We start from the raw sequence: 21,569 nt of genomic DNA, 5'->3' as shown, positions 1-21,569 counted from the left end.
TTTGCCCATTTTTGAATCAGGCTGTTTGTTTTCTTGTGGTTGAATTGGAGTTAACTATAGCCTCTGGATATTATTTTCTTAACAGATACATGATTTGCAAATATTTTCTCCCATTCTGTGGGTTGCTTTTTACTCTGTTGCTAGTGTCTTTTGGTGCACAAAATTCTTAAATTTTTATTAAGTCAATCTATTTTTTTCCCTTTGGCATCATATCCAAGAAATCATTGCCAAATCCAATGTTCTGTAGCTTTTACCCTGTGTTTTCTTCCAAGGGTTCTGGGTCTTATATTTATGTCATAGATCCATTTTAGTTCATTCTGTACATGGTATTCAGTAAGGGCCCAATTTCATTCTTTTGCACATGGATATGCAGTTTTCTCAGCACCATTTGGTGAAGACTATCTTTCCCCACTGAATGGTTTTGGCACCTTTTTGAAAATCGTTGGGCCATATATGTGAGAGTTTGTTTCTGAACTCTGTTCTGTTACTCTATATGTCTGTCTTTATGCCAGTATCACACCAGGTTTTTTTAAATTTTTTTAATTTTTTATTTTTGAGAGAGACAGAGTACAAGCAGGGGAGGAGCAGAGAGACAGGGAGACATAGAATCTGAAGCAGGATCCAGTCTTCGAGCTGTCAGCACAGAGCCCAACATGGGTCTCGAACCCACAATGGTGAGATCATGAGCTGAAGTTGGATGCTTAACTGACTGAGCCACCCAGGCGTCCTCACACTGGTTTGACTACTATAGCTTTGCTGTAGGTTTTGAAATCAGGAAATATGAGACCTCAACTTCCCCCCACCACAATTGTCTTGGTTATTTGGGGTCTCTTATGATTCCATATGCATTTTAGGATGAGTTTTTCTATTTTTCTAAAAACACAATTTGGATTTTGACTTAAAAATTGCATTAAACATGTAGATCACTAAGTGTCCATGAACTTGGGATGTCATTCCATTTTTTAATGTCTTCTTCAATTTCTTTCAGCAGTGTTTTGTAGTTATAATTGTACAAATCTTTCACCTCTTTGGTTAAGTTAATTCATATGTATTTTATTCTTTTTGATGCTGTTGTAAATAAAGTTTTCTTTTTTTTTTTTATTATAAGTTTTTTTTTTTAATTTTTTTTTCAACGTTTATTTATTTTTGGGACAGAGAGAGACAGAGCATGAACGGGGGAGGGGCAGAGAGAGAGGGAGACACAGAATCAGAAACAGGCTCCAGGCTCTGAGCCATCAGCCCAGAGCCTGACGCAGGGCTCGAACTCACGGACCGCGAGATCGTGACCTGGCTGAAGTCGGACGCTTAACCGACTGCGCCACCCAGGCGCCCCTAAATAAAGTTTTCTTAATTTATTTTTTGGATGGTTCAGTGTTAGTGTGTAGGACTGCAGTTGGTATTTGTGTATTACCCCATATCTTGCTAATTTCCTGCATTTACTAGTTCTAATAGTTTTTTTTTTAATTTATTTAATGTTTATTTATTTTTGAGACAGAGAGAGACAGAGCATGAATGGGGGAGGGGCAGAGAGAGAGGGAGACACAGAATCTGAAGCAGGCTCCAGGCTCTGAGCTGTCAGCACAGAGCCCGACACGGGGCTCGAACTCACAGACCGTGAGATCATGACCTGAGCCAAAGTCGGATGCTTAACCGACTAAGCCACCCAGGCGCCCCAAGTTCTAATAGTTTTTTAATGAAATCTTTAGGATATTCTGCGTATATGGCAATATTGTCTGTGAATAGAAATAATTTTATGTCTTCTTTTCCAATTTGGAAGCTCTTTATTTCTTTTTCCTGCCTGATGACTCTAGTTAGGACTTCTAGGATTATGTTGAAGAAGTGGGCATCCTTTTCTTGCTCCTGATCTTAGAGGGAAAGCTTTCCATCCTTTTACCTCTGCATATGATGTTTGCTGTAGGTTTTTCATATATGGCTTGTATTATGTTGAGTTAGTTTCCTTCTATTTCTAGTTTGTTGAGTTTTTTCAAGTGCTTTCTCTGAATCTATTGAAAAATCATATGGGGTTTCTTTCCTTCATTCAGTTAATGTGGTATATCACACTGATTAATTTTTGTATGTTGAACCATCCTTGCCTTCTAGGAGAAATCTCTCTTGGTCATAGTGTATAATCTTTTTAATATGTTAATATTACTTTCAGAACTGTGGCATATTGTATTTAACTTAAAAAGGGGGGATTTCTTGAAGGAATGGTCAACACTGTCTAGAATCTCAGAGAGGTCAAGTAGGATAAGGACTGAGGGATTTAGTTATTAAGAGGTTTTTGTTAAACTTATTTATGAATGTTCTTTTTAAAAAAAAATTTTTAATGTTTATTTATTTTTGAGAGACAGACAGAACTTAAGCAGGGGTGAAGGAGGGAGAGAGAGAGGAAGACACAGAATCTGAAGCAGGCTCTGAGCTGTTAACACAGAGTCCAATGTGGGGCTCGAACCCACAAACCATGTGATCATGACCTGAGCTGAAGTTGGATGCTTAACTGGCTGAGCCACCCAGATACCCCTGTACATGAATGTTCTTAGTGGCACTATTCATAATGGCCAAACGGTGGAAACAACCCATATGTTTATCATTAATGGTTAAACAAAATGTTGTATATCATAAAATTGAGTATTATTCAGCCATCAAAAGGAATGAAATTCTGATAGATGCTACAATGTGGATGAACCTTGTAAACATTATGCTAAGTGAAAAAAGACAGGCACAAAAAGCCACATATGATATGATTCCACGTATATGAAATATTCAGTAGACAAGCCAATAAAGACAGAAAGTAGATTAATGGTTTCCAGGGGCTTGGGGGAGATGTTCAGATCAGGTTAGGAGGTTGAAGAAGGTGTGAAAGCTTTGGTCTAGGTGCCATGGGGAGGGGAGGGAAAGTTGAGCAAAAATAAGTGAATAACTGAACATTTGGCTAAGCTTTTAGGCCCAATCTTGCACATTCAGATGCCACAGGAGTTGGTAAGAGATTGGTGTTACTGAGAACAAGGTGAGTTTGTAGAATTTCTGTGGGTGATGTGGTGGCTGATAGCAGCATGCTGGTTAGCCTACTGGTGAGACTGGAAGAAACAAAAAATTTTCGAGAAAGGGAAGAAGATGAGTTCCACAAACTCTAAATAAACTGAAAGCATTGAGTGCAATATCTGGTCCACGTAGAAAATACTTTTTTTTTAATATGAATTTATTGTCAAATTGGTTTCCATACAATACTTATTTGTTAGAAATAATAGTTGATTATTTTGGAGGGGTGTCAGTTTTTTTGAGGTATAATTCACATATCATACAATTCATCCCCTGTATTGGTCAACTGTCTTTAAGTTTTTATTTATTTATTTTTGAGGTAGAGAGGGAGAGTGCACGCGAGTGGGGGAAGGGCAGAGAGAATCCCAAGCAGGCTCCACGCTGTCAGCACAGAGCCCGACAAGGGGTTCAGTCCCACAAACTGTGAGATCATAGCCCGCATCAGACGTTTAACTGACTGAGCCACCCAGCCACCCCTGGTCAACTATTTTTTGACCAGCGTACCAAGATAATTCAATTGGGTATGAATTGTCTTTTCAACAAATGGTGCTCAGACACATAGATTTCCATATGGGAAAGAATGAAGTTGGACCTTTTCCTTAATACTAAATATAAAAAGTAACTCACATCCTAGTGCACATGAAGTGATCTTTCATTTTGGTTTTGATTTGTATTTCCCTAATGATTAATGATGTTCAATATTGCTTAGTGTGCTTATTGGCCATTTTTGTATCTCCTTTGGAGAAATATCTCTTCAGATACTTTGCCCATTTTTAATTCAAATAGATAAAATTAAAATAAAATTCAACTTATTGTTGAATTGTAAAAGTTCATTTTATATTCTGGATACTAGACCCTATTCAGGTATATGATTTACAAATATTTTCTCCCATTTATGAATTTCCTTTCATTTCCTTTGAAGCACAAAAGTTTCTGGTGGGCTTCCTTTTGAGGTGATGAAATGTTCTAAAATTGATTATGGTGATTATTGCACAACTCTACCAACATACGAAAAGCCATTAAACTGAACACTTTAAAAGTGTGTCTTATGGCATGTGAATTATAACTCAACAGTGCTATTATTTTAAAAAAAAAAAGGAATGAATGAGTAAAAGGAGTGGAGAATGTGCATTTAGAAAAAGAATTGATAGGGGAACCTGGATGGCTCAGTCGGTTAAGCATTCAGCTCAGGTCATGATCTCACAGCTTGAGTTCGAGCCCTGCATTGGGCTTTGTGCTGACAGCCCAGAGCCTGGAGCCTGCTTCAGATTCTGTGTCTCCCTCTCTCTCTGTCCCTCCCCCACTTGCGCTCTGTCTCTCTCTCAAAAATAAACATTAAATAATTTTTTAAAGAAAAAAGAAAAAGAATTGATAGATACTGGGACCCAATATAGTTTCACCTAAATACAAATCCTATAAAAATAACTGCATCTCCCTTTTTGATAAAGTTTTTTATCAGAATTTTTGATAACGTTCTTAATCCCTTTTAGACCTGGGTGAGGGAATGCTCTAACAAAGGCTATCTGGATTTCAGTAAGATATTTGAAAAATCTAGAACAGATGACAGCATTACTGATCTCACAGTTTGTGGGATAGAAGCCCGTGTTGGGCTTTGTGCTGACAGCATAGAACCTGCTTGGGATTCTATCTCCCTCTGTCTCTGCTGCTACTGCTTGAACTTTCTCTCTCTCTCTCTCAAAAACAAATAAACATTTAAAAAAAGTAAGCTGGAAAAAGTTCTCAGATTATATGCCATAGGGCTTCAGTCATCTGCATTACTTTCTTCATCATTTTTATTGGTGATTTCAGAGGAGAAAAATAGATAAAATCCTGATCAAACTTGCAGGAGTCAGAGAGCCAAGCCAACTTTGGATGAATTCTATAAGGGAAAATTTTAGTTTGTACTTTTTCAAATAATTACAGAATACAGGAGGAGACATATTTCCACAGTGCTCATGTAGAACATAACTCTGGAGTTTTGACTTTGAGTCTACCTGCTTTGTGGTAGATGTCAATGCAATCTTGGTTCAAAAGAACAGTAATCATATGTTCTGGACATCAGTGGCTGCTAAACCCACAGCCATTGCTCCCCTCTTTTCTTGTAGACCTGGATTTTGTTCAGAAGACAACAGGCTCAGTGATGTGGGGCCTGCCCCAATCCACAAGGGATGATTAAAGTTTAGCGTAAGAGCCAGTAAGACAACCTCTTTCCCTTTTGCAAGGAACTTGCTTTCTTAGCCTTCCTGGGAGCTAAGAGTATAGAATGCAAGAGAGATAAATTGAGGTAAGAACTGTTAAGCAGGGGCACCTGGGTGGCTCAGTGGGTTAAGCAGCCGACTTCAGTTCAGATCATGATCTCATGGTCTGTGAGTTCAAGGCCTGCACCGGGCTCTGCACTGTCTATTTGGGATTCTTTCTCTCCCTCTCTCTCTGCCCCTCCCCTGCTCACAATTTCTCAAAATAAATAAATAACCTTAAAAAAAAAAAAAAAAGAACTGTTAAGCAAAAAGGAACTTGATAATTTGGGAAATTCTCAGTCTATCTAGATTGCAAAAGATTCCGAAATTAGAAGATTCACTGTCAGGCAAGCATGCTTTAGGGAGAAAACCTACGGTGTGGCTGAACCTTTTGCTAGTGCCTGGAGATCAAAAGACCAGAGCACTCTGGTGTTAAGAGTGCTCTTTGAAGAGATCCGGCACATGATTGCCAGATCCCCTCAGATATCTCAGCAGAAGTCAGGAATAGAGATGTGATTATCTAGGAAAGATCTGTAGAGAAATCCCTTGTCTCATGAAGTGAACTCCCCTGACATATACAAAGCTCTTGAGAATGTTACATCAGCAAAAACAGTGCTAGCAAGGCTTAAAAGGAAAAGAGAGAAAAGGAAATTAAGGAAGGCTTTCTGATTTTCCTCAAACAGGAAACAGGGTGAAATATTTACAAGTTACTCAACGGCAAAGATGCGCTACCCTTCAAGAAAAAGGAACGGTCATTCCGCAGGTGGTGGTACAGGCCCAGGGCGCAGAGCTTAAGGGCAGAGGGGATTACAGAGATCCCCTGCTTTTCAGAAGTTTGCCTTATGCCACTTCACTTTTAAGTTTATTTCTTTTGAGGGAGAGAGCGATTGGGGGAAGGAAGGGCAGGGAGAGAAGGAGACAGAGAATCCCACGCAGGCTCCTCGCTGTCAGCACAGAGCCTGACTCGGGGCTCAAACTCAAGAACTGTGAGATGGTGACCTGAGCTGAGATCAAGAGTCAGAAGCTTAACCGAGTCACCCGGGCACCCCTGTATCCAACTTCTCTTTTATGGAAGACCTACATTAGTACCTGTTTTCACTAACCAAAAGAAATCCAAAGATTTTTGCTTTCAAGAAGAAAAAAAAAAAAAAAAAGCAAAATTAGCATTTTGTTTTGCCGTGGGCCATTATAGAGGTAGCACGTACCCAGAGCAGTGAGAGTGGCATCACCAAGCTCCTTCCCCGAGAACTACACTCAGCATCTCAGCATCAAGCCGCCATAGCTTTGAACTGTGTCTATGAGCATCTGTGCTTTGCCTTGATTTATTTTGGGCATCCAGTAGCAAGATATGTGGTAAGGTATCAGAATAGCCTAGGAGAGGTTATTTTGGGGGGCCTGGGAATGATCAAAAGTTTTCCATATAAATTAATGGTAATTGCTTTATAACTTTATAGCATTTTGGCTTATGAAAAGTTTCATAGGAACACTGTACTTTCAGAGACCAGGGAAAATGTACATTCGCAGGCCTTGAAACCTAATGGAGTGTTCTGGGTTGGATTTCAAAGTTTCTTGGAACTAGTGATTCCTTTTTCCCTTCCATTTTCTTCCTTTTCAAATTGAAATGCCTCTAAGTATTATCTTGTGCTTAAACAAGCGTTATATTCTGGGATTAGATTGTTTCTTGAGTTTGTATGTGTGAACTCTAATCCAAACCACAATCATAAGAGATTCACAGATTCATGGATAGAGAGGAATTTGGCCCCAGGATGGATCAGACCCAGAGTCTCACCGTATCTAATTTAGATGACTTAGGTAATGAGATATGAGACTTCTGAGCTGATAAGATTTAGAACTTGCATTGAGGCTATAAGGGGTTGAGACTTTGGGGGAACATAGAATGGAGTGAATGAATGTTTTGCATGTGGGATGGACATTAATCCTTGAGAGCCAGACAACAAAATGTAGTAGACTGAATGATTCCCCAATGTCATAATCCCCAAAATATGTCACCTAACATGGTAAAAGGGACTCTGCAGATGTGATTAAGGATCTTGAGATGAAGCAATGATCTTGGTTTATCCAGATGGATCCAGTAAAATCACAAGGGTCTTTATAAAAGGGAGGCAGAGAGGTCAGTCAGAAGATGCGACAAAGGAAGCAGAGGGTCAGAGTTAGAGATGGCAGTTATGCTGCTGGCCTTGAAGATGGAAGGAAAGGGCCACAAAGCCAAGGAACACAGATGGTTTTTAGAAACTGAAAACTACATGAAAACAGATTCTTCTTTAGAACCTCTGAAAAAAAAAAAAGGCATAGCCCTGCTGACCCTTGATTTTGTCTCAGTAAAACCCATTTCAGACTCTGACCTCACAAAGTGTAAGATAAATGTTTATGTTGTTTTATGCCACTGTATGGGGTAATCTGTTACAGCAGCAATAGGAACCCAATACAAGGTCACACTGAGCTTTGGTGTAAATAGCCAGTTGGTGCCAGAATAGAAAGAGGCAGACACAGGGCGTAACTCAACCACGTATGGACAGTCTGGAGAAAAGTTACACAAATTCTTGCTCTCCCTGAGACGGGAGAGACTCCTTCTTTCTGGTCAAGTTGGACCGCATGTGTCTAGGCTCACATGTGGAAGGCTGATTCCAGTTAAGGAGAAACTTTTAATAGGAGTGTCTGAACGTAAAGCTCCCACTTTAGATTGGGGTGTGCCCCACTGATGGAGATGGTATGGCAGGAAGTGTTCCTTGCATCATGGGTATTACGGTATATATTATAATTACTATTTTAATCCTATCTGCTGTTTGATGGACATAAATCCCTTCATTTCTGAGACTAGATTTTAAGCATTCTCTGGACCAGCACTTTGACTCTAGCACGTGCAACAAGCATCTGGTGAGTTTGTTAAAATGCAGATTCTGGGGCGCCTGGGTGGCTCATTCGGTTAAGCGGCTGACTCTTGATTTCGTCTCAGGTCATCATCCCAGGCTTCGTGACATCGAGCCCCACATCAGGCTCTGTGCTGATGGTGTGGAGCCTGCTTGGGATTCTCTCTCTCTCTCAAAATAAATAAATAAACATTTAAAAAATAAATTAAATAAAATAAAATGCAGACTCTGAATCAGGTCAGGCTGGGACCCAGGTGAGGTGCTGGTCTGTAGCAACTCTGGGTAACAAGATTCTAGAGACCAGTGATTTTCAAAGTTGAACGCACATCAGAATCACCTGAAGGCCTTATGAAAACAGCTGGGCCTCACACAGAATCCGATTTAATAGGTTTCATTAAGGCCTGAAAGTCTGCATTTAAAATTTTTTTGTTTTTTTTTTCTTTTTTGAAAGAGAAGAGAGGGGAGGGGCAGAGGAGGGAGACACAATCTGAAGCAGGCTCCAGGCTCTGAGCTGACAGCACAGAGCCCACCGCAGGGCTTGAACTCACAAACCACGAGATCATGACCTAAGCTGAAGTCAGACGCTCAATCGACTGAGCCACCCAAGCACCCCTGAAAGTCTGCATTTTTAAACAAATCCCCAGATGATGAGGAGGTGGGGAGGAGAAACCACACTTCCAGAGCCACTATTCTAGAACATTCTGTGACCCATGGCTTTGGCCTTTTTTGGAATTTGGTGTTGTGTCCCCACTGCTGGAGTTTTGGTTCTTTAGTTTACCGTGTTTCCATTGCTCCTGGAAACACGTGGGAGGGCTTATTCATTCTTCCTTCAGTTTAGCTTTGTTCTTAATAAAACATAAATTTCAGATATTTCTTACCAGGATTTTGGTCAGGTCTCTGCCGGCTCTGGGGACTCACTGCTATTGAACATCTACTGTGTGCCAGGCCTGGCCTCAGTCCCTTTGCAGACCAAATGTAACTCTTTGACTGCAACACAGGGCAGGCTCCCCCTATCTGTGGCCCTCACCTCATGGTCAGTGCTGGGAGTTTATCTGTACATTACTCTCTAGGGTGAAGGAGACAGCTTCACCTGTGTATGAAGCTCACCTCGTGCGTGGCATCACACGCTACCTGGATGACTGATTTTACCACCAAATACATCATTCCCCCCACGAGAACACAGGACACCCTGTAATCATGCCTGATTGTTCAGGAAAGGGTGGGTGAGCACGGGGAGAATATGAGCAGGGGAGCCTGGGGGACACTGGAAGGAAGGACAATGAACAAGGACTGAGTTAACCAAGCCCATCAGGTGCCACCAAAGTTCCAAGGAGGCCAAGCCTCCCAAGACACCCTAGACGGGAGGTCACTGTGTTGCCCTGCGGTGAAGGGTGTGGGGCCCAAGCAGGGTAGGGGCTCTAATGAGGACAATCCCCTCTCCTCCTTCTCCACCCGTGACTCTGTCATCCCTGCCTATTTTCTCCACTATCTTGATGGCCCCCGTTGCTCGCTCAGCAGACCCCTGGAAGCTCGCTGCTGAGGGAGACAGGCTAGGCAGGACACGAGCAGCAGTCTCCTCTTGGGCCCACTTTATTTGGGAGCAGGGTGGGGAGGGCTCTAGGCCTGCTGGGCCCGCAGCAGTGCTCGCACCTGGCCGATCTGCCAGTCGACACTGGCACGCGCCGTGCCACCCAGGGCAGCATACTGTTCCACACTGTGGCCGTAGTCCCACACGTGGCTCACATCGCCTGAAAACAGAGGGCTGGGGGAAGGAGGAGGAGATGGGCCAGGGCCCAGCTGGGCCACCGGGGGCCTCAGGGGCCCAGGCCCACCTCTTGGGAGGCAGCAGAGGGAAGGGGGCTGTACCTGATGGTCTGTAGCTCCTTCAGCGACAGCTGGTTGAGGGCCACCCCCTTGGTCTCTGCCATGAACACAGCTTTCCCAGAGGCCTCGTGGGCCTGGCGGAATGGCATCTGGGGGAGCCAGGGCAAGGGCGGCACTGACTCAGCCTTCCTCTGCTCCCTGTTCTGTCCATGTCCTCCCCAACGGCGCCCAGCCCCAGCCTGGGCAACACCCCCATCTCCTGGCCCCACCCCCACCCCTGCCACTCCACACTTACCCCTTTGCGGACCAGATAGTAGGCGAGGTCAGTGGCCAGCATGTCAGGACTAAGAGCCTGTGCCATGTTCTCACGGTGAATCTGGGGGACGCCAGTGGTGGCGGTGGTGAGTCCTGGGGACCCCGGGTGGCGAAGCTGCCAGCCCCAGGCCCAAGGCCTACCACCACCCCCATTAGCCAGGATGTCCCCAGCCTTGGGCAGATCCACTCTGATGCAGCCTACTCTGCCCTCTCTGCTCGAGCCATTTTGTCATCACTATTGATAATGTTTCAGTGTGCTACTAGGGGTTGCCGGCCCTTTTTTGGAGTCCTTAGCTTTAGCACACATCAGAACCACCAGGGGGATGTATAAATCGCTGGGCCCTACCCCCAGAGTCTCGAATCCAGGAGGTCTCGGGTGGGACCTAGGATTGCATTTCTATTACATTCTCAGGTGCTGCTGAGGCTGCTGGTCCCGGGACTACAGTTTGAGAAACACGGCTTTGAGACACATCCTGAACTATTTAAGAATGAAATGATATGATGGGGATTTGCTTAAAAATAACGAGGTGGTGGGTAGTGGGTAAAGATAGCCAAAGCAAAAGCAGGCCATGAGTTGATTATGGTCGAAGCTGCATGTTAGTCCATAGGGGTTCATGATACGTTCTCTCAACTGCGCATCCTGAAATTTCCCATAGTAAGTGACGAAAAAAGAAATCTGGTCAGGCCAGTTGATGGGACCCCTGGAGTCTAACCCAGTTCCATTCTACTGTAGCTAGCATCTTTTGTCACTTCAGTGTTCCCAGGGGCAGGAACAAACACATACCCACCTCCCCCTGCCTCAGATCTTCTGGATGCATCAACTCTCATCTCCTCTCAAGATGGCCTCCTGGCATGCCCATCCCAGAGTGTAGGGGCCGAGGGGAGAGGGGGGTGGCTTGCCTGCAGTGTAGAAATGATGCCAGTGGCCACTTGGAGGACGGCACTCATGGTGTCTGACACTTCAAATACGGCTTCCTTGTCCTCCTGGGAGGCATGTGGCAGGAAGTGAGAGCCCAGCAGCCTTGTCCCCCACCGAGGCATGCCCACTGCCTTCCACTGGGAACACTCAGCACCTCGTACAACCCACATCAGCAGGGAGGAGAGAGCTCTCAAGGGCAGTCAAGGGCTGGGTACATAGGACAGAAGGTGGCAATTCTGTGAACCCCTGCCTGGATGTGCCAGGGCCCTGAGAACTGGGATACGGTGTATGTGCAGTATGTGGATGGGCCCCTCATCCACAGCCCCAGCCTCGCACCTGTAGGTCCTTGTTGTAGGTGCTTGGAAGTCCCTTGAGTGTCATCAGGAGCCCAGCACACTGAAGGAAGAGTGAGAAGCAGGAGGCTGGACCTCAGGACCCTCCGGGTCAGCCCAGAGCCTTGCCCCCACTCCCTGCCCTGCTCACCCGCCCAAACACGCGCCCCGCCTTGCTCCGGATCAGCTCCAAGCTGTCTGGGTTTTTCTTCTGGGGCATCAGGCTGCTTCCGGTGCTGGGGACAGAGATGCTGAGGCTGAAAGGGCTCCCCTGCCTCTCGGCTGGTGTGCTGGCTGGATCAGGGGATGTCCAGCAGCATGCAGTCCAGGTGTGCCCAGGGGGTGGCAGGGGGAGGAGGGAAGCCGTGTGCCAGGTGCAGAACTGGGGTAGGGCAGGGCCCGGACTTACCTATAGGCATCTGAGAGCTGCACAAAGCTGAATTCCTTGGTGCCATAGAGGATGAGATCCTCAGCCATCCTGCTGAGGTGGGTCATGCACAGTGAAGCCCAGAACAGGAACTCAGCTTGTGGGAGGAAAGGGAGAGCAGGCCTTCTGGTCACCAGGCCTCTCTTGTTCCTCGCTCAGTCTGGAGAATCCCCAGGTGGGACAAAACTTGGGGTGGGAGGAGGCTAAAGGACAAATTAGAGCACAGTGCAGGGGAGTGGCCCCAGGGGACAAGCGGGCTGGTCCCCAGGACTCACCCACAAAGTCTCGCTCACTGGTGGCATCCATGCTGTTGAGAGTGATGGCCCCAAAGTTCAGTTCTGGAGGACAGGGAAATGAGGAAGGCAATAGGGCTGGGCTAGAGGGAAAGAAGGGGCCTCCTCTACCCCAAACCAGGTTGCCCAGCCACCCCCTCCTTAAGACCCTTTCAGGGAGGAGAGTAGGGAGGGGCAGGATATGGGGGTTGGGTCCCAAGAAGGAAGCAAGAGCCCTGAGACTCCCCAGCACAATGCACCCTGGCCACAGGCCTTCTCTGGCCTCTCTAGCCTCAGTGTCCATAGGTAATAAATGCAGTTTTCAACCAGACTCCTGCCCTCTCCAAGTGTGTGTGGGACCTGGCAGGTGCTGAGGGGGATCTCCCTGGGGAGGAGGGGCAGGGCACCTCACCTGCTTGGAGCAGCTCACGGTCCACACCCAGAGGGTTGCCTGCAATGGCCCCACTGCAAAAATAGGCGATTCCAGGTGACCAGGGCTCCTGGCAGGCAGGCCCTGGCACATACACACTTGCACACCCAGAGCCAAGCCCTGATTGTCAGGGCTGCCACCGAGTCAGTACGGGTGACAGAACACTTGTCCCCACGGTGGGGAAATGGTGGGCTGTGGGCAGCTGGATGGCTCTCTGGAACCTCTCTGGAGGTTAAGCTCTGACATACTCACTAGCCTAGAGGTTAAGCTCTGACATACTCACTAGCCTGGTTGTCCTCATCTTAGAGAGAGCTGGGGGGTGGGGTTCCATGCAGGGTTCCCTCCCTTCCACAGCAGAAGAACCCTGGACAGGGAAGCCAGTTACTTGCTTTTCTGTTCTCCTCTGTCTTTCCTGGTCCCTCCTCTTCTGTGGATCCCCAGGGACCATGTGACATACCAACCACTACCCACAACTAGGCCCTCAGAGCACTGAGGCCTCACTCACCTCCCCAGGGGCAGGACGTTGACTCGCTTCTGTACCTCCAACAGCCTCTCAGAGTCTCTGGTCAGTGCCACGGCATGGCTGTAGGAAGGCAGGGGGCAAGAGGGTCAGGGCATCCTGGGCCCTCCTTTCCATCACAGCCCCTCCATAATGCCCCCCTGACCCACCCACCTCAGGATCCAATGGCTCCAGCGAATGGGCTGAGCCCTCTGCAGGTGTGTATACCCCGGGAAGAGGACGTCACGTTCCCTGTGGGGGAAGAATAAGGCAGGGCCTGAGGGGCTCAGGAAGTTCAGACAAGGACTGCCTGTGACACCTGGGACCCTGCAGGCCTGGCCCCTACAAGGAAAAGCAGGGCAAGCCTACCAAGGATCTGCCTGCACAAGAAACCAAGGGATCTCCTGGGGACAAACACATCATAAAAGAGGCAGCCAGAAGTGGGGCGATCCGAGGACTAGGCCAGTGCCATGGGGCCTCCCAGGAGTAGGACTCTGGCTAAGACCAAAGGTGATTAAGTCTTCAGTGCTGAGCAGAGGTGAAAGCAAAGGAGGAGACACATGGTGGGGACTACGTGGCGGGGAGTCATGTTTGTGCGCACTCAAGTAGCTCCCAAGGACTCTAGAAGAGCCAGGGGCACTTTAAAGTGGGTAAGGCAGGGGCACACAGTTTGGCTTATTTTTGTTTTTAATAAACAGCTTTACTGAGATATAATTCACATACAATTCACCCATTTAAACTGTACACCTTAGCTACACTCATCAACCACATCAACTTTAGAACGTTTTCATCATCCCAAAGAAGAAACCTTGTAGTCATTAGCAGTCACTCCCTATTTCTCCCAGCACCCCCAGGGTGACAGTTCTTATGCCCTTGTTTTCCCCCGGGTGGTAAGGTCTGTGAAAAAGAGGTCACAGGGAGCTGGGAAAGAGGAAGGGTTAACCCTATCTCTGACACCAGGTAGGGACTTCTCGGCAGCAAAGTAGCCAGGTCTGCAAGGAACAAAGCCAACGCCAAAGACATGAGGCCACAGAAGCCAAAGCTTGGGATGAGGCCATTGGGAAGCAGGTTTGGGGATGGGGGGTGGAATGGGGACATAGGGCATAGGCAGGCTAAAGAGTGACTGTGGCTGCCCCAGGCACAGCCAGCCCCCTTCCTCAGGCTTCAGGGCACCTGCCTAGTGCCTTAGCCTCCTGCTTATGAAGCCGCAAAGGGTGAGCTCGCCCTGCCTGCTGAGCTTGGCTGGCATGGGAGTAGCAAAGAGCAAGAAATGCCCCCATTCCTGGCTGCTTGCCTCACTTAGTCTAGGAGTTCCAGGATGTCCATGAACCCCAGGCCTGGCTCTCCGACCCTCTTCACCTCTGCCACCTAGATCTGCCTGTCTTAGGGGAGGAGCCCCCAGCTGCCCTCATGCCCCTCTCTGCCACCTGGGTGTCCATGGGAGACTCACGCCTCTGCCCGATCCACCATAGTTCTGATGAGCTCCCAGAGGAGGGCGGAAAGCTTAGAGCAGTTCTGTCGCATCCACAGCCTGAGGTCTGTGACCACCTGTGGGGAGGAGAAGGCAGCACTCAGGGAGACAGATGTGTTGCTTCACTGGGGAACCAGACCACTGCCGAGCCCCAAATCTGCCTCCTGGGTCCCCCAAGATTGGGAAGGCATGGGGCACGGGGCAGAAGAGCTAGCAGCACCTGGTCGTTTCGACTTCGTCCCGTGTGCAGCTTCCCTGCAGTCTCACCGATGAGCTCCTGGGGGTGGAGGGAGGCACGGGGTCAGGGCCTGCCTGCTCGTGGCCCAGTGGGGTCAGCCCAGGCACGCCCTGGTTCCTCCCTCCCTACTCCTGGTCCCTGCCGTCTCTGCCCAGGTCGCCTGTTCTGGGGTCTGGCCTGCACTCTGCCAGTGATGAAAGGAACAGAATGATGGCACTTATGCTCCAAGTGACCAAGGGCCAGGTGAAGAGGGGAGGCCAGGGGGACCTGAGGGGGTCGTACCTTCAGACGCCGCTCATTGGCCGTGTGAATATCTTCATCATTGGGGCTGAGTTTGAAGGTGCCCTGAGCCCACTCCTCAGCCACCTGTAGAAGATGGCAATGATCCCAGGGGGCAGGCATCCACAGTCAAAGGGCCCCATCCCTGGTTGCACTCCCACTCTGATCACTGACTGTCTCTGTATAGGAGCTGAGTCCTGGGGGTGCTCCACAGGAACAGTGAGTGCTCCACAGGGGGTGCAGTCACCGCCCCCAAGGGAGCAGCTCAGGCCCAGCCCTCCCTCCCCCATGAGCCATGGGCATTAAAGGATGAAGAGAGACAGTTTAAAGGGCACCTCGACATTTAATCACAGGAAATGACATGCACGGAGAGCACTGTAACCTGTGCTCGGGACTTGGTAGGGGCCTGGGACCACAGGGAGGAGCTCTAGGGTGGCCCTTAGGGTGGAGAGAGTACCTTGTCAAGTCCATGGAGTATCTGGTCCATCTCAGCCTTGGTGAGGAGCCCCGCCTTTTCCAGGCCCCGGCTGTAGGCCTTGCTGCCCTGCACATCCACCTCCCACAGGTGCCGGTCATAGGCAATGGATGAGTTGAACTTCTCCATGATGGGGTCCACTGCTCCCACAAACCGGCCACCCCATAGCTTCCCGCTCTGGCCAGGAGAGCAGGAGCAGTTAGTGTCCTCCCCACCCTTGAGGACAGTGACTCTCACAAAGGGCCTGCAGGAGAGTTATGAAGTCTGATGGCAGTGGGAGCCAGCAGGCAGGGTTATTCTCGCTGGACAGACAAGGAAACTGAGGCTCAGAGAGGATCGGGAATTTGCCTGAAGTCACTCAGGGAGTCAGTGTGGGAATGTGGCTGGACACTGAACTTAGGGTTCTTTCCTACCATGTGACACTTCGCTAAGGAAATGATGGCAGGGTATAAGACACCCTGAGACCACAGCAGAGTTTCTGGGACCTTTTGTCACTGACCAAGGGGAGAAGTCACTCTGGAGTCCAGAGTCTGAATCCAGCTGATATTCCAGCGCTAACGATAAGAATACTGGCTAACATGTAGTGCATTCTCACTGTGTTCCAGGCATAACTTTAATTGCTTGGCATGCGCGGACGGAAACTCTCTGAAGCAGGTACCAAGTGTATCCTTGGGGAAACAAGGGGAAAAGCAAGGCACAGAGCAGTTACACGGCTTGCCCTTGCTGGGGGCGGTAGGGCCAGGACTGTGGCCCAGCTATCTGCAGCAGAATGCAGGCTCTAAACCCCACATTCCACCAGGGCTGCTCTGATAGCCCTGATACCCTGAACTTTTGTGGCAGGGACAGGCAAGAAGCACCTGAGGGGCCCCATCAGACTCAAATGACCAGCATCTCTTTACCACAGCTTGGGGTGGGGCCTAAGATCCCAACCCCCACCACTCCCTTGGAGAGCACCTCTGACACATTTGTTATCATTGGCTTTCTAGAAGGTCACTAGCTGACCTTCTGTCCCTCCGGGAGCCAAGGGCGGAGGGGTGGGACAGAGACACCTCTGTTTTGAAAGAGGGCATAGGCCACAGCATATGACAGATGGGGGAGGGGTACAGAACACATGGGGAGCTGCCTTAGCTCCCAAAATGCCAAGGATTAGGAGAGTGTTGCCTGGGTGCAGGTAGGCATGTCACTTCTCTGCCAACTTTCCTGTGGAGGGGGAGTTTATAATGGCCTCTGGGGACCTATGTCCTCCTCTGTCCCCCTGCAATGTCCAGGACCTCTCCTAGTCACCTGATTGTGGGCATGTTATGCAACCTCTCTAAGCCTTGGGATTACCGCTCTATAATATAAAGTCAAGAGTAGTACCTACCTGATAGACTTGTGAGTATTTCATTAGATTAAATTTACTAAGCTCATACATAGCACAGTGCCTGGCACCCAGTAACCTCTCTTAGTAAGGGAGGGGCTGAGGGCCGCTAGAGCCAGGCGGCACTTTAGAGCCACTCCTGGTTCTTGTGTGCACCATGGGGGCCTCCACTGTGCTCTGGCCCCAGACTGTGAGCTGACCTCCTCACTGCCCAGCAGCCTTGACTGCCAGAGGACTCTGACCTGCAGAAGCAGCCTCCACCCCCCTCAACCTTTTGAGCCAGATCCATCCCTTACCCTCCAAGCCTAGATCTCCACAAAGCACCACGTGGGTCCCTGGTCCTGACTAGTGGGGCCAGCAGGCCAGGGCCAACCAGCCAGGATTGAGAGCCAGCCCACCCCCCTCAGCCGGGAACCTGGCACTGCCTCTTCCAGCAGGCCTCTGGACTCCCTGCCTGGGTTGTTAGTAATAACAACTACTTAACAAGTGGGGCTGCAGCCAAACCAATTAGTACCAACCCACAGGACGGCCTGGGGCCAGCAAAAGTCACCTGATGCTCTGGCCTCCTGAAGGCAGCCCACTCTGTATTGGGGCCAAGCTCCCACCCCACTGGCAGGCTTAAAAAGACCCCAGATGGAGGTCAGAATGAGGTGCCATCATTTGGGCTCTGAAGAGGGGGGGGGAGGGTGGCTAATGTGCAGGGAGAGAGCACTCCTCTAAGCTAGGACACATCAGGGCCAGAGTGATACCTTTGGAGCAGGACTGCTTGAGGTTGGAAGGAATGAGCAACAGCCAATTTAGAATGCACAAGGGAGGGGCCCCTGGGTGGCTCAGTCAGTTGAGCTTCGGCCCAGGTCATGATCTCATGTTCATGGGTTTGAGCCCCGCATCAGGCTCTGTGCTGACAGTTCAGAGCCTGGAGTCTGCTTTGGATTTTGTGTCTCCGTCTCTCTCTGCCCCCTCCCCTGCTCGCACTCTGTCTCTCAAAAAATAAAATGAAACGTTTAAAAAAAAAAAAAAAAAGAATGCGCAAGGGAAATAACCTGTTGTTACTGTATCATTAGCCACCATTTATTGAGCACCTACTATAGTCCAACAACTTGGCCCTGTGCTAGGCATTCTACATATGCTATTACACCCTCCTATGAGGTGGGCACTGTTACTCTGGGAGATCAAGTGACTGTTTCAGAAACCAAATTTGTTTGCCTCCAAAGTGCAAGCCCTGATCCAGAAACTAGCAGGGCAGGCATTCTTATCCAGTCTATTCAAATGGACAAACTGAGGCCTAGAGAGAGGAAGTGACTTGCTAGCTAATGAGGACCAGAAAGGACTGGAACCTAGATCTCTGGTTTCCCAGGCTCCAGGTTAGGTTCCTTCATTGGCATCAAGCAAACAGCCCCTTTCACCTGAAGGGTTCAAAACAATGACCTCATGATCCAGTACCTTACAGAGGGAGGCGGAAATCTATTATTATTCCCATTTGCCAGATAAATCAACTGAGGCCCAAGGAAAAGAACCTGTACCTAGGACTCCTGCCACTCAGTGGTCAGGAAGAGAACCCAGGAGTCCTCTGGCTCTAAAGAAGAGAGGCCAGTGAGACAGGAAGCCACCAGGCACTGGGGCCACTGGGGCCACAGGGCATGGTCCCCTACCTCCTGGTTCTTTCCACAAGCCAGAGTCATGTGGACTCTGCCACGTAATGACAATTGCTACAACAGGAGAAGGGGCGCAGGGTGGGGACTGACAGAAGGACATCGGGAAAGCAGGAATGAAGAGGTGAGGAGGCTGAATCAGTGGGCAGCTCCTTTCTTGCCCCCTCGCCGGAAGCGCTGTCAGGCCAAGGCCCCCTTCCCTAGCAGCGCCCCTGGGGAGCGGGGAGGGGGAGAGAAGAAGTCCGCGCAAAGATCTTTCCCAGGCTCTAGCAAGTGCTCCAGGAGGAACCCACCGCCTGGAGCCAGAGGAGACAATTACCGGCAGGGTGGCCGGCGGCGCGTCCGGCATGGCGAAATCCCGTGTGCAGGTCACGGGCCCTGGCTGGATCTCAGAGCGCCCCGCCCCCTCGTTTGGAGACACGGAGGACCTGGGTCCCCGAGGTCCCACTCACCTCCGATGCCATGTTGGGCGGTTCCTCGTCGTTCAGGAGCCTCGGTCGTCTGGGTCTGGAAGACAAGCCGAGACTGACGACCTCCTCCGACCCCTGGGTGGAGTCCCTCGGGCGGGGCGGGCTCTGGGCTCCGGCGCGGCGCTGGACCCAACGCAGCCCTGGGGAGGCGGACGTGGGCAGTGCCTAGGGCGCGCGCCACGGTCCTCGGCGTCCTCCGCTCCGCCCGCCGCGCGCGTCCCTCCCGTCCCGCCTGCCCGGCACTCACCACCTCCTGGCCGCGCGGTCACCCTCTAGCCAGCCACCTGGCGGGGTTTTTCTGACCCAGGGAGCTTCAGCCTCTGCCCGGCCCCTGCCCGCCTCCTGGCGGCGGCCGCACCAATCCCAGGCGGCCTGGCGAGGTGGGCGTTGCCTCCACCCTCCAACACCGGCTGTGGGCGGAGCCTTCCCTGGAGTGGCTTAGGGTAGAGCAGCCCCCAGGACCGGGCAGGGGCAGTGAGGGTGGTGCCCGAGCGACAGCGCTGAGGGCAACAAACTGTGCCAGGCGTTGGAGACAGTGGGCTAGGCCTAGCAGGCTCACAGGATACATAAGGTGAAAAGGCCTGCTCGATCATTCATTCATTCAACAAACACGTGCCTGGCACCTCAACTCGTTTGGGCCAGGTAGGGTTAGACCCTGAAGAAAAAGAAATACCTGCCTCAAGAAGCCCTGACAAAGCTTGGACGGGTGTTCTGGGAGCATTTAAGGCAGCGTGGAAAGGGTGTCTACTTGGGGTTCTCAGGGAAGATTTCCTTGATCTGGTCAACTATTCAACAGAAACAACAAGCTGGCTTCTAGGCGCTGGTGGCACAGCATCCAACTTCTGTCCTGCAATGGCTTCTGGTGATGTCCCCTGAGTTGGGTCTTGGAAGAGGAGAGTTAGCTCCCCAAAGAAGAGGATTAGAATTTTCCCTGCAACGGGAGTAGCCTGGGCAAAGCCTGGGAGGCCAGAATGTGAATAGCCTGCTTGCAGAACAGGAAGCGGTCAGAGTGGCTATAACAAAGGGACAGGAGTGGGGTGGGCAGGAACGGTGGGAAGTAGGTTGGGGCAAGATTACGAAAGGCTTTGAATGTCAAGAGAGACAATTTGGTCTTGGTCCTGTAGATCATAGAAACCAACAAACTGGAATCACTTGCAGTTCCTAGAATGTATCAGGCTGTTTCAAGCCTTCTTAAATGCTCTTTCTTGTGCTTGGAATGCCCTTCCTCCACTGTCTCACTATTTCCCATTTATTCATTGGTATTCTAGCCAAGCATCATCAATGTCATCAATGTCAGGGAGATTCCCAGATGACCCAGATATCCAGCTCTGTGGTTGCACTGGATCCTATAGGTACATCTAGTAGTCTTTCCCTAAATTGGGAGCACTGTAGTTGTGAGTTCTGGGTCTTCTTCCCTACCCAGCTGAGAGCTCCTTGGAAGCAAGGCCTCATCCCCTTTATCCCTGTGACCCCCCCAGCCATTTCCTGTCTTCTCCCACAGAAGTCCCATAACTGGGCTGCATCAGGCCACAGGTAGACAGAGATGTGGAAGCCCATGAAACCAGCTCTGAGCCATGTGGTCCTCTAAACTGCAACAGCATTGTGGCAAGTCCCTGGGATCTACCTGCTGGGGTCTGAGGCCTGACATAGCTTCCTGGGAGGCCAAGTGTGAAAGCCAGCAGTACTCTGCAAACATGAGTTCACATCCCTGAATATCAGGCAACACGCAGGGACCAACGCTCTGGCAAATGAACTGAGGCTGGAAAGGGAGTCAGGGAAGACATCTGGGAGCAGGGCTATAAACACAGTGCATAACACAGGTAGTACTGTAACTATAACACCTAACACAGTGGCTCAACTGGTGCCAGACTGTGCTAAAGCCTTTACACGATCGATCTTCCTTTACAACAGTCCTGTTTATAGATGGAGAGGCTGAAGCTGCAAAGGGTTAGGGATTAGTGGACATGCCCCATGGCAACCAGTTAGAAGGAGACAGTCTGGCTGCCCACACATGACAGAAGAGAGACTGTGAGCACAGGTTTGCTTGCAGCAAATAGCAAGCTTGTCCTGTGTAGAGGTCCCTGCAGGGTTGGGGAAGGGAACTCAGGAGAAGGAGGAAGACAAAGAGGTAGCAAGAAGGCTTGTGAAGAAAAAAACCCAGACGAATCAAAAGAGTCTGCAGCTAAGACCCTGACAGTAGACACTAAAGTGGGCATGACCCTTTATATTGAGGAAATGTCCTTGGCACTTAGGACTCATGAGAGCAGAGCAGCCAAGTTCTCTTAGAAAAAGCTGAGATCCCGAACAAAACCTCGGAGAGACTGAGAGAGGCTCAGAGAAATGTGCCTGCCAGTGGCCAGTCTATAATCAGCACAGAGAAGATGGATAGGAAGGACAGGTCCTCTCTAACCACCAGGAGGCCATCATCTGCTACCTGTAGTC

The 21,569-nt window shown here is 49.5% G+C and overlaps 1 protein-coding gene across 3 annotated transcripts; it reads right to left on the bottom strand.

Annotated features, from left to right (window-relative positions):
* Nucleotides 1-9,738: 9,738 nt before the first annotated feature.
* On the bottom strand, nucleotides 9,739-19,486 carry ASL (argininosuccinate lyase). Of its 3 annotated transcripts, none has more exons than XM_045460355.1 (17): nucleotides 19,375-19,486; nucleotides 19,110-19,267; nucleotides 15,628-15,822; nucleotides 15,174-15,257; nucleotides 14,874-14,930; nucleotides 14,633-14,730; nucleotides 13,357-13,434; nucleotides 13,189-13,266; nucleotides 12,666-12,718; nucleotides 12,257-12,319; nucleotides 11,964-12,078; nucleotides 11,706-11,790; nucleotides 11,559-11,618; nucleotides 11,204-11,287; nucleotides 10,284-10,364; nucleotides 10,031-10,137; nucleotides 9,739-9,926 (listed from the first exon to the last, which is right to left on the bottom strand). In XM_045460355.1, exons 2-17 carry the CDS (start codon nucleotides 19,119-19,121, stop codon nucleotides 9,782-9,784), a joined length of 1,395 nt encoding a protein of 464 aa, XP_045316311.1. In that variant the 5' UTR covers nucleotides 19,122-19,267; nucleotides 19,375-19,486; the 3' UTR covers nucleotides 9,739-9,781. The 3 variants fall into 3 exon arrangements, with proteins under 3 accessions (XP_045316311.1, XP_045316310.1, XP_045316309.1); XM_045460354.1 differs by having other exon boundaries at nucleotides 19,110-19,164; nucleotides 19,375-19,469; XM_045460353.1 differs by lacking the exon at nucleotides 19,375-19,486 and having other exon boundaries at nucleotides 19,110-19,362.
* Nucleotides 19,487-21,569: the final 2,083 nt, after the last annotated feature.

Source organism: Leopardus geoffroyi, chromosome E3 (assembly GCF_018350155.1).
Source record: "Leopardus geoffroyi isolate Oge1 chromosome E3, O.geoffroyi_Oge1_pat1.0, whole genome shotgun sequence".
Taxonomy (NCBI): Eukaryota; Metazoa; Chordata; class Mammalia; order Carnivora; family Felidae; genus Leopardus; species Leopardus geoffroyi.
This window is presented reverse-complemented; position numbering and strand designations above follow the sequence as displayed.